We start from the raw sequence: 26,179 nt of genomic DNA on the forward strand, positions 1-26,179 counted from the left end.
TGTGTGTGTGTGTGTGTGTGTGTGTGTGTGTGTGTGTGGGTGTGTGTACTTGTACTTGTACTTGTATTATATCCATGGTGGTGTGTGTGGGGGGGCTGCAGAGAGCTGATGTGGCAGGCAGCTGCATATCTCTTTACAAAGGTCAGAGCGTGTTGCGCGCCGAGCCGAGACGTTGTGGGACGATGTTGCCATGACCTCACCCTCCTGCGGGGGTGCTGACAGCTCTCCTCCCCGTCCTCATATCAGCTGTGTGGCACATGTACACCCTCCGTCACTGCTCATCTCTTCCTCTGCTGCCTCCAGATTCATCCGCACGCCGACGCCTCTGGAAAGAAAAACACACAGTTTCATGGCCTTATTTAACCTCATCTGCTGCCACTCAGCTCCGACAGGTCAATAATGAGAATGTATTATTGACTGAATCATTATTATAAGTGATGTATTAAAAATTAAGAAATCGGATATGTTGTATAATGTACATTTAGGCAGATTTTTCAACAGTTCTGACTTTTTGAAGCATCCATTACTGCTGTATATACAGTTAATGAATGATTAACAGTGTGAAATAACATATATATAACATTAACATATGCCTACATATTTTATATGAATATGATTTAACTCAGCTTTAATTATATAGCACCTTTAATACAAGGATGCAGCAGCCTAGGGTCCTTCACATTAGCAAGAGTACACATAAAAAAGGAAGCAAACAATCAACTGAACAGAACAATACGTTTTTAAAAATGGTGTAAAAATAATTAAAATGTAGTTAAAAGAAAGTGCAAGAATTAAAAGTACAAGAATGAAGCAACAAGTTAAAAATCTATGAATACAATTTAAGTAAAATAGAAATAAAAACAATAATTAAAACTTAAAAATTAAGATGATAAACGTCCCTTCAAATTAAACAAAGAATTACACTATTTTTTCTGAATTATTTTCACATATCATGATACAGAAAATGTCTGTTGTCATATTATTGTCAAACCTGCCTGCTATTATATTAATATTAGTAGTAGTATGATATATGTTTAGTTCATTGTCTGCTCAGATTGCAACTTCCTTGACCATAACTGTCCTCCGCTCACTGCTTCAAAGTTCAGCTGCTACTTTAACAGTCTTGTCCCATGACGGTTTATGTTTGTACGTATGAGGTTATTTAAACACACTCTGACTCTAAAACAAAAACATTTAATACTTTGAATTTTCTTGGTATGAAATAATGGCATCAGAAAATCTATGACTCAAACCCATTGTTAACAAGGTCACTGCTGCAGGAATGTGTGAGTGTGTGTGTTTGTATGTGTGAGTGTCTGGAGGGGGAAGTGTGTGTGTGGGGGGGGAAGTGTGTGTGTGGGGGGAAGGGGGTGGGGGGGCGGTGGAGTTTGAGTGTGTTGTGTAATAACTGACATGCGTACAGACAGTGGAGTACACAAAGGTGGGCGGGGCCACGGTGATGCGAGCCACAGGGGGTATATAAGTAAGAGGTTCCTGGCAGGGACATGAACACAAAGCACCTGTTGCTGCTCTTCAGCCTTGACACACACACACACACACACACAGGACCTCCGTCCACTCGTCTGCACCTCTCCGAGTGCGTAAACCGACTGCTGCTGCTTGCATCAAAACTTCATCCAGACTTTTCACAGAGGATGATGATGGCCTCCTTCATTTGCAAGATACTGACTTTACTCATCGTCTGCTTGGCTCTGCAAGAAGGTGAGCAACTTTTCTTTTGATTCTTGGGTTTTTAAAGGTATTTATTACTCATTTTGTAGAGTATTGTGGGTGAAATACAGTAAAAAAAATTATCAATTTGATTAATTTTTTTTTTGTCCTTTTGGCTATTTTTTGCAATACATTACTAGTTATTTCTCAACTTTGTGTGGTCTAACTAAAGATGTGACAGTAAGGGCGATGGTTAGAGTTAAGGTTTGAAGTTTACTCAAATAAAAAGAACTGTAAGAAAACAGTCATAGTGCAGATTAATTTAGCGAAAGCATCGACATGCTTCATGCTGCATGCTGCATGATTTCATTTTGCAGGCTTTGACCATCTTCCAGTTAAATATAAGACATAAACTGGGTTCAGCCTTCTAGAGAATATTTTCCTTTGATAAGTAACACACCTTTTATTGCAGAATAATCACATGATTGCACTGCTGATTCAGGCACTTCTGAGCATCTTGAATGTTTGACTTGGATTAAGTTCATTGCTTTATAACATGGTAAATACGTCACATTGTTAATCATAACCACATTTGTTTAACCGCTCTGGTAGGTCAAGTGGGTTTGTTTGTATTTACATATGATAATCACTGGTCTCACAGTGACACTGCAAAAGTTAGCTCTTTTTAATCTCGGGATCCTGTGTGGTTTTCTAGGTTGTGGACTTCCCTTATCAGACCGGGAAGAGCTTCCAGCTCAGGCGTCACAGCGACACCACGTCAGGACCAAACGCTGCTCCTGTAACAGCTGGGATGATAAAGAGTGCATCTATTTCTGTCACCTGGATATTATCTGGGTCAACACGGCAAGGTGAGGCTTCACACTCAGAGAACTACGTTTGTCACCCAACAACACTCAGGTATCATTTCTAAACAAATCCAAGAAGCTTTCACTATCTAATGAGTTTCATTTTTTCCTTCACAGTAAACTCCTCCCGTACGGCCTGGGAAGCCCCCCGTCTCGCCGTCGCCGGTCGGCCAACCGATGCGAATGCCTCAACTGGGCCGACAAAACCTGCCATGGCTTCTGCCATAAAAGGTGAGCAATCCTCCCTTCGTCCCTTTCCTGTCTCTAACATCTACGCAGACCTACAGTGATGCCAGTGTTTCCCCTCACGTAGCAGCCTCTGGGTGATAGATAGCATCAGAGCAGCTTCTGTGTCTCCTTCCAGCATGTGATGAGCCTTGTTGATGTAGAGGACGAGTCAGAGACCGGGCGGTGTGATTGAGCCGGCGATAACGCCGCTGACAGTATGAGGGTAGCGGTCAGAGTGGAGGGAATAGCTCACATTTCTGTCGAGGCCTTCACACAAATCACAAAGGTTTATTAGCAACGCTGCTATTTCTGGAAAGATCACATTTCTGCCTTTGCTCAGGTGAATGTTTGTTACGTCCTTGAGTCATTGTGCTCATGGAACCACCAGTATGAATTAGTCACCGACTCTAGATCTTATCCTCGGAGGTGTTTCAGAAGACGCGCCCTGCATTCTTACCCAAAAGACATCTAAAAATATACTAGATTAGAAGGAAATTGTTGGGTTTATCCGGGACTAACTGTGTTTCATGTAACGTAGAAATGTCCAGACTGTAAAGGTCTAATTTCCTGAGACGTTGGAAAGGTTTAATCCTTGTTTTAATGTTGGTGTTTTATCTGTCTACAGCTCAGAGGACGGCGGGACGAATGTCATGGGCCCAATGTTAGAATCTGCGAGCACAAACAGCAACAAATTGTTGACATTGTTCAGGTAAACGAAGAAGAATTTACGAATCAACCTTAACGTCCGTATCGTGCTGTTTTCGATAGTCACTCCTGAGACACAGGACGCATCTCTAATCTGGTTTCTTTTGCTTTTCCTGCAGGTCTACACTCAAAATCCAACATGGCAATCAAAGAATAACCCTTCAGACATCAACAAATTAAAAAGTAGAACAAGAAGGTAGAGGAATGAGTTAGATCCAGAAACAGCTCGACCTTCATGGATTCAACCTTCATGGATTCAACCACTGTGGACCGGCGAGTCCTCCTCAGTTCAAAATGTGTCTGGACTTCTACCAACTCTGGAGATGCAGGGTGGAAACATGGAGGGCAAAAGAGGCAGCAGAGCTTTGGAAGACCGGCAGCTCCGAAAGACAGAAGCCCTGCGGCCGCAGCAACGATGGGTGGACACGTAGAGTCACTACTTGAACTACCCTTGAACTTTTTAGAGCTTAATTACAACCAGCAGGCCAAAGAAACATCCCTCAAATCCCAGGACATGGAAACTGACCTTGGGTTACAATGAGGAGCAATTAGTGACCAGTAAACTGTTTTTAATGGACAAAAGCACCTGCGTGACTCTTCTGTCTGGACAGTTTTAAATCCACGACTCTCCTACAGAGGATTAAAGGATCCTTTCATATTTCGGAGTCGTACCAACTCTACATCTATCTGGGAAAACTTTGCTAATGTGTATTCAAATGTTCTTGAAACCTCTCTGTTGCTGCTGACCTTTGTTTTAGTTTGATATTCCTCTGTATCAGAGCTGTAATCCACCGTCCTGCTTAATGTTCAGGGCAAATCAGAAAACAGCTTTTTAATGATCAGGCAGCACTCTCTTCACGCTTGGCACACACTGCTTCAGCAAAACCAAGGTCATCTCTTTGGGATTTATCTACCAAGCAATTGGCTTCATACAGACTCTATTGTCGGCTTCACATTCTGTATACAGTAGACTTCCTGTTATTATACCAGCTGTAGTACAGTAGGTCTATTGTGTATCCTCATGTGTTTATTGCACAGCTCTGTCTTCATGTTTTGATTGAAGATAAGCCAGAAGGTTTCAGTGATGTGCAGCTTGTTTTTCTCGGATGAATGTTGATTTAATTCCTCTGGAAGTAGCCAATCAGAAATCATGACTCTTGACTTGTACTATGCACTTCAAAAACATCTCTCCGCCTCCATCTGCCCTTTTGGACTTGAGTCAGCAGGATCGGATGGACATGTGGAGAATTTAACAATCAAAGGGAGTCCGAAAATATTCCTCCTCAAACATCTCAATGCTGTTTATGCTGGATAGTTTACCAGACTGAAGTTTACTGATGATGCTAAATGTTTTTCAACAATTGTAAATAGATGAATTTATTTATTCTCTAACTTATTCAGAGATGTATTTATATTTCTATGACTGAATTTTATGTGAGAAAATAAAAACACATGAAAGTATTTTTTTCTTACAGAATGTGAATTTCATTGTTTGACATATTTATTACTTGCGTCATTCAACAGACCTTCGACTACCAATAACATGCTCCAGCAAATGTATTCAATACTCATAAGACACAATGGACTCTCTTTTTCAGACACAAACAGGGTTTGCTATTGGATCAGTTTAGTCTTAAGGAAGAAAAGCTGAACTCAATACTGAACTCATATTATTGTTATGTGCATAAGAAGATTTCAAGATTAATATGTTACAGACAGATGCCATAGACTGGTATTAATCTCTTCAAAGTCACAGTTAAGAAGCAAATCAGCATTTTTCCCCAAAATGTCAAACTATTACTTGAAAGTGCTTCTCAACTGGTCCAGCTTCAGAATGCAAGTTTGTCCTTGATCTTTACGCTGCAACCCAAATGTTTGAAATTTTTGAGCTTTTCAAATCTGACAGCATCGTGTCGAAATAATGTGAAAGTACAACAAAAGTGCCACTCGGAATAAAAAACGATTAAATAAAAAGGCACACTTATCTTGAACTAAAGGCTTTTCAACAATTTTAAACTGATGATCCTCATCAAAATTCAAGAACCTAAATTGAACTAAATAAAATATGAAATATGAAATATGGGCGGCACGGTGGTGCAGTGGTTAGCACTGTCACCTCACAGCAAAAAAGGTTCCGAGTTCGAATCCGGTCCTGGGCCTTTCTGTGCGGAGTTTGCATGTTCTCCCTGTGCTTGCGTGGGTTCTCTCCGGGTTCTCCGGCTTCCTCCCATCATCCAAAAACATGCACCTCAGGTCAGGTTACCTGGCGCCGCGCTAGTGGCAGCCTGCTGCAGCAGCTCCCCCCTGAGAGCACCCCTGCTGCAGTGAAGAAATTTCCCCTCGGGGATTAATAAAGTGTATAAAATAAAAAAAAAAATAGAAAGTCAGCCTTTTCCTGAATTAAATCAAAACTTCCAAAAATGCGTAAAAATGAATGGAGTTTGGTGTAGATTACCTTTGGAACTCAAAGAGCCTCTTTCTGAAACCTCCTACGAGGGACACTTCAGATCTGAACTGATTTTTGTAGTCCATACATTATATTGGTTCAATCCCTTGAAACATTTGACCCCTTTAAGACTGTCTCTGTGGCCTGACTGCAGGCGTGTCGTGCTTAACATTTAACTACAGTGCAGGCACACAGTGAACCTGAAGATACAGAGCAATGTGTTACTACACAGGATTTCTTTGTCCGTAGTGTAACATGCGGCGGTAATCTCTCCGTGGTGGGGAGTCTGTCCTGTTGTCGCTACATAAGCTGATGTTTCCTTTGATAGGCTGTTCTCCGAGAGCGACGTGAGCTCTCAACATGTTTATTATGAAGGTGACTTATAGCTCCTTAGTATCTGAGGGACGTCCTGGGTTGTAAGTGAAGTGTTTAAGGCAAGACAGATAATAAGAATAAAGTCCATTCTCTACTGCCGGCACCGGTTCAATTCTACTCCACTCCACTCCAGTTTACTCGTTTTTGGTACCAGGTACTTTCACTGAATTCGTTTTCCAGTGCGGATAGTAGTCATACCCACACCGCATCAAACTACCCTGATGTAATCTTTAACGTGACACACAAACCTGTTGAATCTTTTCGTTGCAACCAAATAGAGGAATGTCTGCAGCGTGGTTTTTGCAGATCGCCATGAATCAAGTCGTCCAGTGAATGAAACGATGCCGGCTAAAGTAGCTTGGATGTCCGTTGTCACACATGCAGTGAAGCATTGATTTCCGACTAATCAGTGGTCTGCAGTGTTTGCACATAATCTTGGAGTATTGACTCTGCTTGCTTCCAGCTTCAACGAAAATAGTACCCGGTACCATTCAAAACTTTTGCCCAATGGAAAACCAATGGAGTCGTGCCAAGCCGGTACCAGCAGTGGAAAAGAGGCTGAAGCGAGACGTTGGTTCCAATCAAAGTCAATCACAGGTTAATATGATGTCTTTTTAACATGTGTCTGTGTCTGTGCAGGAGCTGGTATGAAGGGATTGTCGGGGGAAAAACAAACCATTCAGATTGAATATTCACCTGCTTCTTCTTCCGTTCATCTCTGCACCCCGACGTCACGAAGAACTCCCAGAACCCCCGACCAGCGCTGCACAGTGTGACTAGCTGACTTAGAGTGAGGAATGAAAACAGGATGCTTTTTCTGCATTCCTCCTAAATTCCTCCATCGCAGGAGAGAAGCTGGAGAGGAAAAGCAACAAAGGAAAAACAGGAGCATGCTTTCTGTTTTTGCAGGGAACTGATATGAGCTGGATGCGGGACGCAGATTGCAGCCTTAATCACTCTGTTGTCATAACAATAGATTTGTTGCTGTGCTTTGTTTTAGTGCTCATTTAATGTTGCCCTGAGTTTTGTTCTGTTATGCATGCTGGCTGATGGTAAGTCATGATTGTGTGATTGTTTTTGTGAAAGTCTCCCTGGTCTCCAGCCTGTTGTTTCTGCATGGACACATATCAGGTGAAGGGGAGTTTGGGAATTGTAACCCATGTTTAACTGCTTCTTGTGCATTTAGCAAATAAACAAACTGATTTAAGGACTGTGAGGAAGTCGCCAGGGTGAAGAGAGAGGATTTATTATTATTATTATTATTATCGATTTCAAAAACTGCAAGATTGTCCACAGCATTATTTACATCATATTTAACCCTTGAACCTTAATACCTCAATATACAGCATATAGGGTTGACACAACTCATTCCAGTACTAAAGAAGACTGAGAGTCCACAATCATGCACAGGCTGAACTGATGATGATGGTAGATGTAAAGTTAAGTGATAACCAGTTCATCCTGTGGAAATATGTTTGTACTACGGGCACAGAAAAGGTTCTCAGACTGTTCCTGTTGCACGTGAACGGAGCACCATGCACTGTGATGTGCATGAAGCAGGAGGAAGCTGTAAGTATTTAAAGTAGAGTTGCTTCATTGCTGTAGGCTTCTTATCCAATTTCCATAGTTTGATTTGTATTAGTCGCCCTGGGGATCAATAAGATAAGATAAGATACGACTTTATTAATGCCGCAATGGGGAAATTTAGCAAAACATTCAATAAGGATGGTTCCAACCTGGTATCGACCAATGATCCATTGCAAACAGGACTTCTACTGCTACTACGCGGCATGCAACCTAACCACTTGACTACCGGGTCACACTTACACACTTACCTCAAAGAAAGTCATCTGTGCTCCATCTGCTCAACTCCATGGTGACACTGCAAATGCAAATTCACCAGCGGTCTCAAAAACACCTGTAACGCAGGTGCTGACTTAGAGTTTTTACTCACAAAGGTTATTGCTCCTCCCTGCTCTGAGCACATCACGGTGTTATCACTGTTTCCACGACCACCAGTCTGTGAACTTTTTGATCCAGTCTTGTGTGTACCAAATTTTTACTAAAAGGCAAAAGCGCAAACTAGCGGAAAAAACAAGAAGTTTTATCCCAAGTATGCACATAATTGAATATTAGCCCATCATTTAACTGCTGAGATATTTCAGTCTCGATTGACCAGCCAATATCCCTCGAGTTGTGCTGCCAGCTAGTGCGCTACAAAGACAAGACGTTTAACGTGGTGAAGTCTAATTTAAACCACAATATGTTTATAGAAATTTCATTGTATTTTCACAATAGCACCCAAAGTAGAAATTCATAAATGGAAAACATAAGGCTGAACTTCAAAGTGCCCCAAATATTTTGTGCAAACTCCTTTAGTGGAATCTATCATGACATGACACAGGCAACATCCCCTGCATTAGAAGTTAGGAGTTTGTGCTGGTGCAAATAATAAAGAAAACATTTCCTAAACTGTCATGACATTGTTTGAACGCTGCCACGTCTTGCCACATCAAACTGTTTTTGTGTTTTTCCTCTCTGTTCCAGTCCCAACCGGCTTTGATTACAGTAAAAGTCGGTGTTGGTACATTCCTCCTCTTCCTGGGTTTGTTTGCAGGGACCCCAAGCGGCCGGGGACAGACCGGCCTATCTGCACCGCCGCTCCAAACACGCCAGCTGATACCAATACATGAAGTCTAGCCATAATCAAACAGCCGGGTCCAGCAGGAAGGAAGCCGGCCCGGCCGGGGAGAGGAGGAGAAGCTGGTTTCATTGCATTAATAGGTAACTTTCCAGTCCTTAGAGCAAGTGTCAGCGCGGGAGAATAAACAGTCTCTTAGCTCATCTGAATAGCAGACATTCCTGGATGCTTCCTCAGAGTTCAAAGGTCAGCCTCATTAAGCAGGGTAATCGGTCAAAGCGTTTAACAGTATGCAGTACGTGCTTAATGTTTCCTTTGGGAAATGACTTGTCAGTCATTTTTCTTCCACGGAGACCTTCAGACATTCCTCCATCTGCCGGCAGACGAGCAGCATCTTCATATTCTTCTGACTGAACGTCTTCACCGGCAAGTCTGCACCGGAGGGCATTCCTCACATGATCGTCCAGATTGTCATCTTCCTTCTGTGTCCAGGCACACGTACACCAGATGTGCCGATAGCCGCTCGCTGTGCATCTGCATGTCACATTGCAACAGTGTAAACAACGTGTTTAATTCTGCCAACAGCCGGTGAGCAGCGCTGCTGATTGAGATCTTAATTTGCCATTCAGACACCTGACAATGTCCCCGTACTGTCTGTGCAGATGAAGACATGATGGACTGTGATGGAGCAGCGTGGACATGTCACACAGGGACAGTGTTGATGTGCACGAGGACCACGTGGACACATTTGAACTGTATACATGACTGTTTGCATGGATCTGTCATGATTGCGGATGCTGTCTCTGCGGTCATGTCTTTCTGTTTCTTCTTCTTTTCATTTCCTGTTTTATTTGGTTACCAACCCTCTCCTCTTGTTTCAGGTGTTTTCACTTGCTGCCTTCCTGTTGATTATCAACCATTGTTTCCACCTGTCTGATTGTCTTCCCGCCCTCCTGTGTATAAAGTCTGCGTGTTTCTGGCAGTTGGAGCCAGTTCGTTGTGCTCTTCACTCCAGATGTACTCTTCCCAATGTTCCCAAGGTTTTCTCTTGCAGTCTCCTGGTTTGGACATTGTCCACTGAGCCTTTCTTCAAGCCCTTTTGGTACCTCAGATGGATTTTTATCTCCCTATTGTTTGGACTCTGCCTTTGCCTCCTCCCTGTGATCTACTGCCTCTTTGCTTTGTACCTATTGTGAATGCTAAGTAAAGAGCCTGAATTCATGCATTTGGGTCCTCATGCTCCATTAGCTTTCTATGCTAATGTGTACCCAGACAGTAAACACTTAAAATAAACAATAAACCTTCAAGTTAGGTCGGTATATGAATGTTGATGATGAAACAATATATAACACTGATAACATATCCAGTGTCATCATGTAAAAGTATTATTTAAAATGAAGCTCTGAGCAGTAGAGAGTCTAACCACCAACTAACACTAATTAAATCACTTGAGGCAGTTCATCAAATTTAAAGGCTGTATACAACTATTTTTATCGCGCTCTTCTCGACATTCAATTTTTTTTTGAAGTTGCAATTTAAAGATTTATAAAATTCACTCCTGATTTCTCTTTTTCTTTGTGTTTGGAGAGAGTTTTCAGTCACGGTGACTTCAGGGCCGGCTGAGTGTAACGACTATCAATGACCTGAGCTGTGCATCCTTTCCACGTGTGACTGAATATGTGTGAGTGGGGGAAAGCTGTGACGTCTCACTGATGTGCAGCTTCCCTAACTTTTACGATGAAGTCAGTGAATGAAAAAAAAGAAGTGAAACTGCTGCTGTTTCTTTTAGAAAACACTGAAATGAATTCCAATAACAATCTGCACAGTCACTTAAGGCCGCGACGATCGATGCTGGATTCATGTATAATACTCCACACAGGTGACATCATGCACGAGTGTCTGGCAGTCAAAACAATAGAAAACCTGTTACTGTAACCCACACAGACAACCTCCGTAAAAGGAAGTGACCATCAACCGCTCGTGCAGAAAAACATGCGGAAGTCCCGCTGTAAGAATTTCTAACTCAGTTAGTCTCCACATGGGGTATCCACTCTGTTGTTTATTAAATGCCTCCTCACCTTTCCAACCACTGTGTGGGCCATAAATCGTCTACTAGAGGGGGAGAGTAAACAGTGAATCAGTGTAAAACCATGTATCTGTCCATAAATCATAATGAAATGAGCCAAAGGCAAACAGCCCCTGTCCGACTTGCAGGACTGAAAAGTAGCCTCATTTAACAAAGGTGCGTTTGTTTGTTTCCCTCCTCATCATTTCACTGTGCTTTTATTCTGACACCAAACATTCTTTCCTCTGAAGGTAAAATAAATGTGCCGAGTAAAAATAAATGTGACAGTCTTCGATGGTTTGACGGGAATTTGTTTTACTTCAGATAAAAACATTTGCATAATGATACATATCTCCAAGTGTAACCAAGTAAGGAGGAGCTTTTCCGTGTTTACCATTCCTGCCTTTAACTGAGGCGTTACAAGTTATCACATCTATCTGTAAAAAAAAATGTTCTTTAAAGGTGATGAACTTGGTTATTAAGCTCACTGCTTCCTGGTGAAGATGTAAACATTCAAAAAAAATGGCTCACAAATGAAGATTTTGATTAAAAGAAAGGCTCAGTGATTTTTTTTTTTTAAACAGATGGGGAGTGTAGTTATTAGCAAATGTTAACTAAACAGGAGGTAAAAGTGCATTAAGGCATCTGTGACAGATTAATGCACATTGCAGTGAATCCCCACCAAGTGGAGTAAAGTAAAAGTAACGGATTAACTAGTTACCTAAAGTAGAGTTAGCTAAAAGTAATAAACAGTTAGCTCAAAGAAATGGATAAATCAGTCCCTACAGGAAATCACGATTAGTGCCAATTTAAGCGAGCTCCGTAATATTTGCATGAGCTTGTAATTTAAATTTAAAAAAAAAAAACTTCATAGATGTTCTTCTTAAGGTAGCTATTACACACCAAAGTAAGTCTTTCCAAAAAAAACTGACTTCATGAACAAAAATAATTCCTCATCCACAGTCAACAAGGATCTGCTTCCTCCTCTCATCATCAAAACAACCATTGCACCAACATTGACTTCAATGTAGTTTAAAAATCAAATCAACACATTTTAAATAGGACAGGTGATGAAGACGTACTGGAGTTGATCTGACGGTGAGGATGTGGGGCAGCAGGACAGGATATGTAGGGCTGAATCAAAGTAAATGTGCGTGTGGTCAAAGTAATGAAACATGTCACCCAGTGAAACACTCTCTCACTGGTGTGTTTGTAGTAGTTTTTGGACAACAGTGGATCTCAGCGAACGAGCGTCATCCTTCAGATCGGGAATACTCCCTGACACTTTTCCTGGCATGGACTTGGTCTCGTCATAGCAGGGAAATCTTAAAGATAAAGGACAGCTCTGGTGCATTGGGTGTCCCAGTAAACTGTCAGTGAACCAGCATGCACATCAGCAGCTCTCTGGCTCAGGCTCACATGAAAGGAATGCATCCATCGTTAGTGTTATTAGCTCTGCTATGACATGTCTCAATGTCTGCTGGGAAAAAAATATTCTGTAACAGTCATTGACAGAGAATTCAGGTTTCCTTCTCTGTTTTTCCATATGTGGTTATAGATCACTGGAGCAGGTTGTCATTTTGTTTGCTTTTTTATTTTAAAAAGCATTCAAACTGCTGATAAGATATCAAATCCTTTTCCCCGCCTAAGACAAAAAAATGTTACTACTTGAGAAAACTATCATCGCTACCTCCGGCAAAATGGTCAACTCCACTTCTGGGAAAAGGTTTAATACTGACGCACTTTTCTGGAAAGGCAACAAGAGCCAAAACAAAACATGAAGGTATGACAAACTGTAATTCCCACGTAGGTTTCACTTTTACTTGTAAACCGGTGAAGGCAACAGTCATCTTTTGTCCCTTTAAACATAGGTGAAAGAAAACCAGATTGTTACTAAATAAGCTTCAGCAAGTTCATCTTGTAGAATTTATGTTTCTATACACTTAAATTGCGACAGCAGATAACTTTTTCTATTAACGAAATGTAGAAACATTATTAATTAATTAACGCATTTAGTATGTTGCAAATATGTTGATACTGAACTACCAGTAATATTATATTCACTGACAACACAGTTTTCGATAATGAAATATTTAATCTTGCAGAACAATATTCACTGATATTCTGATATTTGATGATTGTGTTGAGGAACTGGTAGAATTTAACTAATGTTACAGGAAAAGAATGTGGTCTACTTTAATACAGAACAAGTCTGCCGTGACTGTCATGTTCATTTACATGTAACCAAAACCACCATCTTTCCCAAACTTCACCCAGAGTGCTCTTGATGGCTAAACATAACCACAGACAGTACTGGCCCATCAACGAGGCTTTTAACAACCTGTGCTCCAACCTGGATCTTAAAAGTGAGCATTAAGTGCGTCTGCAGTCAAATCACACCTTAACAGAAACAGCACAAGCAAACAGAACGAGAGTCTGAAAGTGAAATTCGGTCTCCGCTGTGAGAGTTGAGTTCTTTGTGCGCCCACCATCCACCTCAACCACCTCCTGGCATTTCCAACCTGAAGGTAGGCTGTGATAACAATTAGTTGACACCTAAATGTAGCAATAAACCCACATCTCAACTCATCTAACCAAACATCCCCTGAGCCTCAGGCCCGTGCTCATCCTGAAACTGACGCGCTACGGCCCATTGAAGATCAGAGGATGAGCTCATTATGCTTCATTTGTACCGCCTACTCAAACCGCAGCAAACACAATTAAGCAGCTAATCTTCAAACATTAACACACTGCCTTCAGGTAGTGTACAGCTACGATCCGCACGGCTAATGTGGCACACATTACCATCTAATCTTGTTTTAATGGAACCGGGATCCGTCACTGTTTCCAGCCTTCCCTCTGGTTGGATTTTTCCCTTTTCAGGTCTTGTGGCTGGTAAGACTACTACAATGACCTCATTCACAAAGGAATGTAAATTCCAGTGGGTAAATTCCACTTCAGTTTGAGACACTAACATCTCATCATTTTACATGTGGGGTGGGGGGACTGATCTAATGTCCTGCTGGGAATGTTTATCTTACTATAAACAATACAGACACGCTCCCGAACCTCGATCTTATCAATCTACACTCTCACAAATTCCATATCTTCGGACACCTTTGTTTTATTTTGGAGTCTAAATATATCTGACACTCTGCAGATCTTTGGGTAACTAATTATAGTCTCAGGAATCTCCCCTTAAAACAAAGACAAAGGCCACAAACAGACCTTTTTTTTTTTTCTTCTTTTTTTTTTTAATCAAGTTTCCATGATGTTTCAGCTCCTCTGGATAAACTCTAGTCCTCAGGTTTATCAAGTGGAGACGCCCAGGATGATGGCCTCCATTCATGATGACAGGAGGGAGGGTGGCAGTGAAGGGAGGTTCACAATCACTGTGACACACAATAGTAACAATATGTGGCTGCATCATTTAAGATCCCTTTTGCAACCTTTTGTAAAATCAAAAACGTGCCTTGCAACAAATCTGGTGACATTTTGTAACTCGTCCCCTTTGAGGATAGCAGCATTTCTCAGTGACTGTGTTGTTATGTGGCTCTGAAGTGTGAATGAGCTGAGAATAAAGGTACCAGCTCTTTCATCTTCAACTGCATAGTAGTACCCTCAATGCGGCATTGTTACCATAGAGATGACTTGTTGGCTCTTTTCATTGGCAGCCAATCAGAGGACGTCTGTAACTCCTTAGTTGACCACAGTGTAGTGTTTTGGGTGACGCAGTGATTGTAATGACTCTTGTTGACAAACCAGCGGTCTGCAGTGTCCTTTTAGTATCGGCCTCGTTAGCTTCTAAAAATACCAAACAAAGTGAGTCTAGGCGTGCCCTGGAAAAGTTACTTATACTATAGGCCAAGAAACTCACTTCAGCCATTTTCATTCTTTCAGTCTCCACTCAAAGCTCATGAACATATTCGAGGGAACGTAGATCGACTGGTAAATCGAAAACTTTGCCTTTCAGCTCACTCTTCTCTTCTCCAAAACGCTCCATTACAACCCTGCTTTACTGCTGTTAGACCAGCAGCATACTGATATTGGTACTAAAATGTAAATAAGGTTTGTAACTGGGACCCACGGTGTCACGGTACATCTCACATCTTGGTGGACTGTGAAAGAATAAAGGTTGGGAAAAGTACCTTTATTCTCCCCCATGGGGGACTCTTAGTTATTGTCTGGGTCTGGAACAACAAACTATATCATATCATATTTTATTTTAGTACTTGGGCTGGAGTGGAAATGTGTACAGGGAGCCTCCCTGTCCTAAATCTAGACTGGGACAAGAGGGGGGGAGAAAAAAAAATCAATCTCCGAATCAATTCTCATTTTGATCACTTAAGTCCTTCATCCTTTCAAATAGGCAATACAGACGTGAACCTCTCCACCGCCGAGCAACTCTGCCACCAGAGTGTTATGAGTGGACAGTGGTCTGTGTGTCTAGCCATCATACAACTGTGTTTGTTCGCTACAGTCACGTCGCTGCTTCTCGTGTCTGTGAGTCCGAGAACAGACGATGTGTCATCACTGGCAGACAGACCTGACTGAGTCCAGACAGGTGAGGTTACCTGCAAACAGTGACTTTTGTGTTGAATCTGTGCAGAAGAGGCTTCGGCACTTTTCCTTCACAGGTCGTGGACATTTTTCTTAAAAGCACCGTTCACTTTGTAACATTCTTTATAGTCGATAATTCGAGCTGTCAGGTAATGAAAACCTAAAAGTGGTTTTAAACTTTTTACAATTGTGTTCAATTGGTGCATTCTCAGATGATTTTCGAGAAATAATCTTGCCACTTATCAGTCGATGTAAAGCAACATAAATTGCATCAAAGCCTGTCTTGCTACCAGAAACATCGATTGTCATCGGGACAATAGATGAGACTGACAAGAGGACTGCGTGAGTAATCGCAGATTGAACGAGATTTCATCTTGAGGAATTTGAATCAGTTCTTTGGTCCTCTAAAAATGGTAAAATCAGCCTTTGAGCTCCTAAACATCAAAATTTTTCTGTCATTTCAAATATCCCTTTTTGCCATCTGAGTCACATCTTAACAGAGTTAATTCTCCACTTCCTCAGGGTGGCTTCAGTAATTGCAGCTGATTATCATTTCTTTTGGAGAAGTTTGGATCAGAATCTAAAAGAGAAATACCCAGAACATAAAAGGTTCCTCCGTGCTCGGATGAGAAGACAACTGCAGCATCTCTGTCCTTAGATACATATTCTCCAGTGTTATGAGCTTATTATGCTCCAGACACCAAATGTTCACACTGTCATTCATTCTCTGATCAAGTTAAATTAATGTGTGGTGAGTGGGAGCTGAAAATTGTGTGTGGAAACCAGATGTAATGTTTTGTTTATGTTTCATCGATTAGGTGTCGGAGATTTATATTGTCACTAAATAACACACTTATTTTCACATATCTCTACGTAGCCTTCGCTTCTATTTTATTATAACTGATATAAAATGTCAGGCAGCTATTCAATATGTGTTTTGATATACTCTCATATCATACGCATTTTAATTGGTAGTCTCTTTGCCCTCAGCACGGTGCTGATGTTTACTGGCGGAGAAACCATTTGGATTATTTTCTTTGGCAGCACATACAGGACTGGATTTTGTTCAAAACTTTTTGACACTGGTTCTGGTGCCGATACTTTGATTTTGATGGGATACCTTTTTTAAGAAAAAGAATAATTACCTAACACATTATATTACAAGTCCTTAGCTTTCATACATTTTATGGGGGGAGAGTGTAACCCACGTTGTTTTATTGGTGGCTACAATTAACAGATGTCTCCTAAAAGCCTCACATGCAAGTTATCAAGTTTACAATGTACTGATGTTCTCACACTGAAGCTATTGCTTGATGCTACAATATACCGTCAACACCTTACATGCCATCAGTAGATGGTAGCGAGGCGGCTGCAACTCAGACAGCTGTGTGACCAGAGATGAGTTTGAAAAGAGGAAAATAAGATTCTGTAATGTAATATTTGAGCAACACAAGTTGGAACCAGGTTATTTTATGTACGGGCCACTCGAGTAGAGGCTACGTAGCTACCGCTGTTGCTCAGTCACACAGATGAGCATAATTAACTGGAGTTAAGTTATAATTTGTAAAAGATACTTCATGTGTTACATGCAAACGGCATTTTAGATCCAGGAACAGCAGATGGAAAAAGCGGTTGTTAAGAGGAATGAAGAAAAAACAAAGTTCTGATGCACAAATTTCATTTCAGTTTTTGAAATTTTCTCTAGTTTTTTTTATTTTTGCTGACATATTTGAGCATTTAAACATTTATGGAAATGAAACCATGTCAAAGGTTAGAGGAAAACATTAGTCTTTGGTGGAGCTGTTAACAACTCAGAGACATCTTAATGTGACACTGACTACATAGGCTACTGATTTTTGTCAGACGTCAGAAGACAAACAGGCTGGAAAGTCCCAGTTATTCTTTTTCTTTTCTTTTTTTTTTTAATCTTTTTTATTAATATGCTGTAATTCAGAAGTAAGTTCTATCATCCATTGTGTTGGACAATTTAAAATCACTAATTAAGCTAACATGCATGTCTTTAGGCTGTGGGGAAACCGGAGTACCAACGAAGGCACAGGAAGGACACAGAACGTTAATCGTGAATTAACTTGAATGATTTAATTAATTGATTATGTTTACGTTTAACACATTTTGTAGGTTAGTTCTTTCCGGCTTGGATGTTCAATCCAATCCAAAGGCCTCCTCCTCCTCCTCCTCTTCATCTTAGTCTTCTTCTATTCGTGCACAACAGAATATGAACGACCTCACAAACCAGCTCCTGGTGTGTTTCCTCTCAGTGTTGCTCTCCAGCTGCTGCTTGTTGAAAGCCTCTTCTGCTGCAACCTTTCGCTGAAGCTCCGATGTCCGGATTTGTTTGAGGTCTCGTATGATTTTCTTCTGGGCAAGAGAGCTGTCAGTAGTCGGTATCCCGTTATATTGCATATTTCCGCCCTGCAGTTGATGATGAACAGCGTGCAGGGTGTCGCCTCTGCTTTTGGTGGGGGATCTATCTGGTTGAATGGAAACTTGAAAGAGCTTCATCCTGTTGGACGAGAGATCTTTCCTCTTCCACCCATCAATGTAAGACATCATGTGAAGGTTCAGCCTTGTGTGTGTATGCTGATGGGACTGTGTGTGTTTCTTCTCCCAACCAATGTGATGTACTCCGTCTGAATTCACCTCTGCTGACACTGACTACAGGAAGAATGTGATCGTTTCTGGGCTGTGACATCAAAGTTCCGTATGACATCACAACAGAGTGCCTTTTATTCAAAGTCTCAAGGCCGTGCCCTAAATTTAAAACGAGGTTTCCATGGTGACAAGAAGCAAATTTGATTCCGTAATGAAAAGTTGACTCAATTTCAGTCACATTTTCATCACTAGAGCTTTTTTTTAATTGTGTTTGTTTTGTGATATTGTCAACAACAATTAAAGAGATGTGTTGTCATGTCTATCATAACATGAATGAACGTCTATTTTGTTGCCACTTTTTGTCAAATTCTCAATTGATTATTGACTGTTGGTGATTCTGGTCGGTAATTATTCTCCTTACTGCACGCTCCCAGTGCCACACCCCTCCTCTCCCCCCAGTTGCTGCTATAAAACAGTCCATAGGTAGATGGACAGAGTTTTTATCTCTGTTGTACTGTCGCCTGATTTTGTCTGAAAGACGAGCTAAGCCTGAACCATCAAATGTACTTGTCTCGATTTGTGCTTTTGAGTCCTATTCCTGCACTGTTGCAAAATTATTTTTTTTAATTTATTTTAGACAACAGCACTATTGGTTTTAATTCAAACAGTATTAAAGTGCTCTATAAATGTTATATTAAACCTGTATGATCATTGTAATATCATTAAGTGGATTCATGTTATGCAGGTTTCTGAAAGTCGCTCGGTTGTAATCATGACTCACTCATAATCTTCTTTTTTTTCAGGGTTGCTTGCCTTTGGCTTATCCGACATTTGAGTGAAACAGTGATATGTCAATGTGTAATCAGCCTGAGTGTGCACAGTGTGGAGCTTCTTGTTGCCCTGTCTGTTTCCTGCGGGGTGACCAAAGGAAAGCGTGGGCAGCTCTATAATCAGGACTGTGGTTTCACCTTATGACTAAATAGAACTCACATTTATGTTTACTGCTGTTCACTTTTTCCGCCTGTGTATTCACGTCAGGTCAAGTGCCATTAAAGGAAAATTAAGTCCAGCCCAAAGTTAATACTACCTGCAAGAATGTAAATTACACAAGTAATGATAATTACATGTTCACTACCTGAGGCTGTTGCTGTAACATGCTAGCAACAGCCCCACCCAAATTTACAACAGCATACAGTAGATTATAAATAGAAAGTACATGTGAATGGCTGTCTCACTGAAGTCACCTTCATCTGTGTTCAGTCTACAGAACCGGTCCAACAGTATTTAGATCTGAATTGTTCTGCAGACTGTTCTTAGCTTTGGCAGCAGAGAGAGTCTGTTATAATTTAGCAACAACCTGACTTAAACCTGTAGTGTGGAACTTTTGTCTCCTCCTTTCTGCCAGAGAAAGTTATTACAGAAACACAGTTGACACGTTCTTATGCCATAGGCTTCTTTTGAGGGTCGCAAATGACTCAGAATCAGAATTTGATAAACACTTGGAAAGTCTTGAAGAGCAGCACGACTGGATTATCTGATCCTCATTCAAGTTAAATCATCAGTTAGCCGTCTCAGCCAGGGTAAGTCTCTGGTCCGCATGTTCTGCCCAGTTTGCGTTCATCTGGCCGGTGTGGAAATGTCTCACCAGACACTGCTGGTGGCTGGTTGCTGTATAGATCATAAACTCCACCCCTTCCATGTCAGCAGATATGGGCCAAACTAAAAAATCAAATTGCATTTCATTGCATATTTATTTTTTCTTCTATTTTAGGTAGCTCTTGTCATGTTGATGTATGTCCAAGTGCTAATTTCTTGACAGCTTAAGTATTTGTGGAGATAAGGTCAGGTGGTTGTGTGGGTGGGAACTTAACACCATGACTCCACCCCTTGATTGATAATTGGTTCCACATGATTTCACCTGTGCAACATAGCACCTGCAGCATACAGGATGTTTTGTTGTCCATCTTTAGTCTATAATAGCTGCTTTAAGGAAGTCAAAATATGCTAATAATAGTGTATTTTGCTTTGTTTACACTTTATTAATGAATACACAATTTCATGTGTTTTACCACAGTTTTGATGCCTTCCGTGTTTTTGTTTTACACTGTAGAAAATAGTAAACATACTAAATGCTAAAACCAGTCGCTACTTTTCTCTTGATGTAGTGTTTTGATTTCAATTTTAAATGTGTAATGTAACAAAAACATGAACTTTATGGTCCCGTTAGCATCCTTTGGGAGGCACTATACATCATTTAGCAGAACACAAGATACCTCCAACAGTTTAAGGTGAATAAGACAGAGAGGAATATGTGTAAGGCCCGTTATACGACTGAGTAGCTTTATTATATGGAAAACTAAACCTCCTCCTCTTTAGAAACATGTGAAGCTGATTAAAATTTAACAAAATAATAAACGTTTTCTTCGTAACATCACTCAGAACCACACATTGAGCAGAAAACACAAACTTGATAATCAGACTAAATGTCTTTGTCTCTTCATTATTCATCTTTACATTCTAATCACTAAAAAAGGAAAATCTGCAACCTGCAATTTTTAATAATGTAAAGGTTATGATTAAAGGTCCAACACTCTGCACTGGCCGACCTCATGGTATAAAACATGTTCTTGATCTTGTGTTTTTCCACGAGCTGGATTCTGTTTCATCGAGTATAACGTACCATCTCGGGCACATTTCCTCCTCAGAGAATCATTTGCCAGTCCACATTGTGATCTTACATGAACCTCCCTCATATTAAACTTAGAAGCAGTGTACAAACAGAGGAAACTGGCATCTCTGAACCCTGAAAAGACAGACTATAAATATGCTGGATAGTCTGAGCATTTTATATGGTGAATAGAAACCTGCACAATGCATGTGCTGTTTGATTAGTTACACCCACGTCTTCAAGTCTATTATTATTCAGCAGGAATATATTTCAGCTGTGATGTTCATTTCCTCTGACAAATTTGGACAATCCGACCATAGATTCTCTGGATGAATGAACGGGGAAAGGTTCTGATTCATATCTGCTCAGCTCACTCGTCTACCTGTCAGCTCTCAGATCGAGATGCCTGATACCACCAGAGGAGCTTTATGCTGTGCTTCACTAAAAATCAATAATCAGATGTAACATTTCTGTGATCAGCACAAAGTCTTTCCCAAAGCAAAATAGAATTTTAATGTTCAAGATGAAAGTGCAGTTCGATGTTCCCTGTAGCTCCTGCGTCTGCTAGGGAACGTTCCAGCGGAGAACTCGGTGAAGGTATAAAGAAATAGTAGTACATACACAATCTGCCCTGTGGGCAATGTTTTGTTGAAACCACTGAGCTAAAAAAAAAAAATTGTCTTTACTTGCCATTTGATTTGAAGGGTCATTGCACTTTTATGATCCACAGTTTCTGGACTGTTGTGTGTAATTGAGGAAAAACATGGATACAAATTTGATATTAACTAGATGGTAAAAACATTTGGCTCTATACGCGTGCCAATGCAAAGCTGTTGCTGAGTGCCAATCCAAGCGTATTTGCAGTTTGGTACAGCACAAAGGGCTTTTTTTATGTGCTGGCGTTCAGTTGTTGTTGAGGCTCAGAGGGAAACCGGCTGCACCGAGATCGGTGGAGCGGCACAATGAGGGGTGTGTTGGTAAAGGTGCAGTGCAACTTTGGTGTCATTTTTGACACCAGCTCAAACCATGTGTCAGTGCAACGCAGCTGATTAAGGGCTATTTATGTGGCCTTAGTGGGCCAGAGCAGACATGAACAGACCTATCCTAAATCCCACAGACAGGTTTGGTGGATGTTCTACGCTTCCTTCTTTGACACGGCACCACGCTGAGCCACAGATGTGCTTCTGTTCATCAAATTACCCAAAAAAGTTGCCCACACCTTCATGCGCTCCCAGCGCGTAGAATTTAGACCTCTGTTTGTTCTGAAGAATCTATTAAAGCATTAAACAGAGAGCATTTAGAAAATAGAGAAAAGATTTGCAAGTAGAAATGTGTCAGCGAGTGTTTCAGACCTTTACTGAGATTGGGCTCAAGTGTGATTTGAGGGCCGGTTCTGGTTTTCCATATCACCTATTTTTCATAAAACATGACATTTCTCAGTTTCAACATTTGATATGTTGTCTTTGCTCTATTCTCAATCATAGACTGTATCTAAAAGTGGACGTAGCTTCCAGGTCTGAAAAATAAGTTAATGAGTTATTTCAGTTTTGCTAGCTAAAGTCGCTCCGACTTATTAGTTTTCTGGCTGTACATCTGAAAATAATCCAGTCATTAATAAAAAAAAAAAAAAAAAGCCTCATAATGAAATGTTTTGATTGACAGGCCTGTGGTGCAGTCAGGTTACAGCTATCAGTGGGCGGTTTAGTATCGTGGGGTTTCCTCCCCAGCTCGTCCAAATATGGTCACTACCGGTTCCAAACCGCTCCGAACTAGCAAGATAGCGCCGGGCAAATTCCAAAGTTGAGGGTTCGTAACGGCCGTTCACAAACAAGCGGGTGACGTCACTGTTCGTTGCTGCTTGTTCTCCATTAAATATGGATTTACATGATTTGCAAATCATCGCATTCTGTTTTTATTTGAATTTAAAACTTTTTGGGAATCGGCTTGTATATAAAAGTCCAAAATCATTCATAAGAGTCAGGACACTGAATGTTTTGTGAGCACATTTTCAACAAAAAAACTGCACAGATGCAGTGTGGTACCAATTACGTGATATCTGACACAAACTACATTACTGGCTCTTAATTCAAAAGTGTAACGATACAGCAGAAAGCATGTTTTATGTTGCTGTCAACAGTAAAAACTATATTCTTTCATTTCCTCTTTCCCTTCAATCTTAATATCACAACTCTATAACAATAAAAGCTTCCTCCCAGACTGCAATGACCAAGCACAAATACACCATAAAGGAGTACTATAATTAAGTACAGTAAGAGGGAGGGGAACCCTGTCTGGGGCATGCAAAAGGTCACGAGCAGGCTTGCTTTTGTCTGACTTCTCCTTCATACCCAGCAGTTCCTCACATGGAGGGCCGTGCAGCAGAAAAACAACCAGCAGCTTCAGACTGGGAACGTCTGCGGCTGCTTTTCTCACAGCAGGCAGCAGCAGCTCTCTATGCTGTGTTTACTTCCTCCCAGCAGGCAAACAAAGGGCACATACAGGACATTTTATCAAGAGCTACATGAATTGAACTGTGTCACTATCAGCTCTGGCATCGATGCCTTGTTCTTGGATAACTGCAAACATTAAAGGGGGAAGGAGAAGTGGCTGGGAAAAATGAGTCTATATTCCTCCTCTTGTTTGTTTAAATTTGATTAATGGACTTGTTGTGTGTCGTGAAGAGTCTGTAACTCTGTTCTGGGATTAGATGAGTCACTTTTTTAAATCATTTTTAGACAGACTTTTATCCAGAGTCATGCAGTAGATTTATGTCCAGTATGCCTACACTCAGCAGCAGGGTCTTAACCAGCCCAGCAGGTGGCAGACGAATCTGTCCCACTGATCTGCGGTCTACAAAACAATGGACTCCACTCCTGCCGTGCAGTTCATCAAATGACCAGAAGAGACCAGAGTCTTCACACTTTTGACTGCTGCACCCTCTGAAAAAGTTGCTCATGTTTACGAGAGCAGCTTTTTAAAGCAGCTGAACTGTAACAGAGGTGTGTATTTGAAACAGACTTAACAGAGTACATCTCTTTCCCCTCATAACAGCAAAGACATCTACAATATTTTGAGATTTTATAATTAAATAGAACAAGAAATTGTTTTCTTTTATAATACACGGAAATCATAACATTTCAAATATAACCTTTAAACCTCTCTGGCTCATGTTTTACTGGACAGTCCTGATCATAAGTATTTGGACAGTTATACCTTTATGTTGTTGTTGTTGTTGTTGTTGTTCTTCAGGCTCTGTACTTCAGCACAGTAAGTTTGAAATAAAATAATGGACATGACATAAAAGTGCCATGTCTCATCTTTCACTTTGAGAACAGATATAGTCCTTTCAAACAAAGGGCTAAAAGTCAGAGGGTGGTTGGACATGTACACATGATGTGAGTGAGGTGACTAACTGCAGGATGTTTGTAATTTATTGCTCTCAACCAGGAGTTTTCGTCCAGAGCACGACTGAATGTCAAGATGCACTTCACTGAAAACACAAGTGTTGTCCCCACACTGAAATGCTGAGACTGAGGCCCGTACATGTGATATACAGCAGTATGAGTGTGTTTGTGCTCTTCTGTCATTGACACAAACTTCAAGGGCAGTAATTTGTTTAATGGATATCAGACAGCTAACAGCTATATGACCTACCTGGTCAATTGCCATTTATATGTTCCTTGTGAACTTCAGTTTAAAAAAAAAAAAAAAAAAATATTAGAAGGATCCCGGCTGTTCAATTTGGCAAACCAAGTCCCTTTGATATCGCTTTGATCGATTTTAGTTTTGCTTGTTTTTTGCACCTTTCATTCTATTTTTCACTTGCATGGTCACAAGCAGGTGACTCATGTCAACTCGGAGCCACTTGTGAGCGTTTTGTACATGATGTACTGTTAAAATGACACACAGATAACACCATAAACATTTAGTACGGTTGCCCCTTGTTTAATATAGTCTACACTTTTCAAAACAATTTTTCAGCAGTGGATTTCTTTACAATATTCACATGCTTGACGATTCAAAGGTTTTAATTGTCTCATAAAATGCCAATGCTTATATAAAAATATATATATATATATACAAATATAAATATAAAGTAAAGACTGTAAATACATTTTTTTAGGTGATCATTGCAAATTATTATTTACAGCAGTTGAGAGGGGACAAACCTTGCTTGACTGTAACCATGACGACTGTCTTAGGCTTCCTCTAACCAAAGTGTCTCAGCCACCAACTCTCTAAACCACTTTTCCTGCACAAAGTACCAAATCTTCGCTCCGGTCACGTGTCCCCTGAGGTTTGTTTGAGTCACGTGTTCAGAGCGTTTCTCTCCAGGTGGGGGAGCAGCCAGCCCGCAGTAAAGTACGCATGCGCGAAAGTATCTTAATCTTCCTGGCTGCGTTAACGTGCGACACCTTTTTAGACGGCAAAGTGTTGACAAGGAAGTTTTAAATCCAACGTTTGACGTCTTTCCGGGCACTTTGTGTCTCATTCAGGGGGTTCTCGCGTGCCGTGTCCGGTCCCGGTCCCTCGGACTGACTCCAGCGGATCGTTTGGGTCAAAAGGTGGTCCGGAGCGGCTAGTTCCGCCTCGCTTTCTCTACCGCGATGGACGGCAGCGACAAGTGTCACAAGTAATCGGGGCTCAGACCAAAACCACGGGACAAGCGCGTGTCCTGCCGCGCGGACACCGTCCCAACACGAGTCCAGGTGAGCGGTGTCGGTGTTTGAGCAACAAGTGGGAGCTCATTGACGTCAGCTAGCGAAGCTAACAGCGGGCCGGCGGCCACCTGTCGGAGGTCGGACAGGTCCGGTTGTGTCGCGTCTCGGCCGGTCGGGGTAGGGAGGGGTGATTCAAAACAAACAAACAAAAAGAGAGACCGAAAACAGCGGAAAGCCGTTGAGGTGCTGTTGTTCAGCTACCTGTACCTGTCGTGGTACCGGGCGGGCAACGTGAGCTCGTGCTATGCTAAGTCACTGAAAACAGCTGATTCAGAAGTTATTAGGACTCGTGTCGCTGCCTGTTGTCGTCAGGACACGTAACCACCACCAAACATGTTAAAACCTCCATTTTCTATTCACTATTTCTACAGTTTTGTAACTTTTTTTTAAAAAACATTTGCACGAGGCGTCACCGAGAGCTCGCTGTAACTCTATATTCCTGTGTAATGACGTCATGACGCATCATGAGGCTTCAGGTGTGAAGTATTTGTCTCCCAGCTTGTTTCGTGTGAAGTATTTGTCTCCCAGCTTGTTTCGTGTGAAGTATTTGTCTCCCAGCTTGTTTCGTGTGAAGTATTTGTCTCCCAGCTTGTTTCGTGTGAAGTATTTGTCTCCCAGCT

At 41.2% G+C, this 26,179-nt stretch overlaps 2 protein-coding genes across 3 annotated transcripts in view; both read left to right on the forward strand.

The window, feature by feature from the left end:
• The first annotated feature begins 1,553 nt into the window (after window positions 1-1,553).
• On the forward strand, window positions 1,554-4,931 carry LOC138628462 (endothelin-2-like). The gene is made up of 5 exons (XM_069711523.1): window positions 1,554-1,722; window positions 2,387-2,540; window positions 2,655-2,768; window positions 3,391-3,474; window positions 3,590-4,931. The coding sequence occupies exons 1-5, from the start codon at window positions 1,656-1,658 to the stop codon at window positions 3,648-3,650; spliced, it is 480 nt and encodes a 159-aa protein (XP_069567624.1). The 5' UTR covers window positions 1,554-1,655; the 3' UTR covers window positions 3,651-4,931.
• Window positions 4,932-25,525: 20,594 nt separating this feature from the next.
• phactr4a (phosphatase and actin regulator 4a) overlaps window positions 25,526-26,179 on the forward strand; it is a 33,542-nt gene continuing 32,888 nt past the window's right edge. For both annotated transcript variants that reach the window (XM_069711512.1, XM_069711511.1), the window contains exon 1: window positions 25,526-25,547. The gene's annotated coding sequence lies outside the window, so the exon portion shown is untranslated. The remainder of the gene's footprint in view (window positions 25,548-26,179) is intronic.

Source organism: Brachyistius frenatus, unplaced genomic scaffold (genome assembly GCF_029030835.1).
Source record: "Brachyistius frenatus isolate BFR_SWC_R1_liver_20210118 unplaced genomic scaffold, ASM2903083v1 Contig_101, whole genome shotgun sequence".
Lineage (NCBI taxonomy): Eukaryota > Metazoa > Chordata > Actinopteri > Embiotocidae > Brachyistius > Brachyistius frenatus.

Coding starts and splice junctions, on each gene's coding strand:
- LOC138628462 (XM_069711523.1), top strand. CDS start 1,656: ATGATGATGGCCTCCTTCATTTGCAAGATACTGACTTTACTCATCGTC. Junction 2,541..2,654: donor ATCTGGGTCAACACGGCAAG/GTGAGGCTTCAC, acceptor TTTCCTTCACAG/TAAACTCCTCCCGTACGGCC. Junction 3,475..3,589: donor AAATTGTTGACATTGTTCAG/GTAAACGAAGAA, acceptor CTTTTCCTGCAG/GTCTACACTCAAAATCCAAC.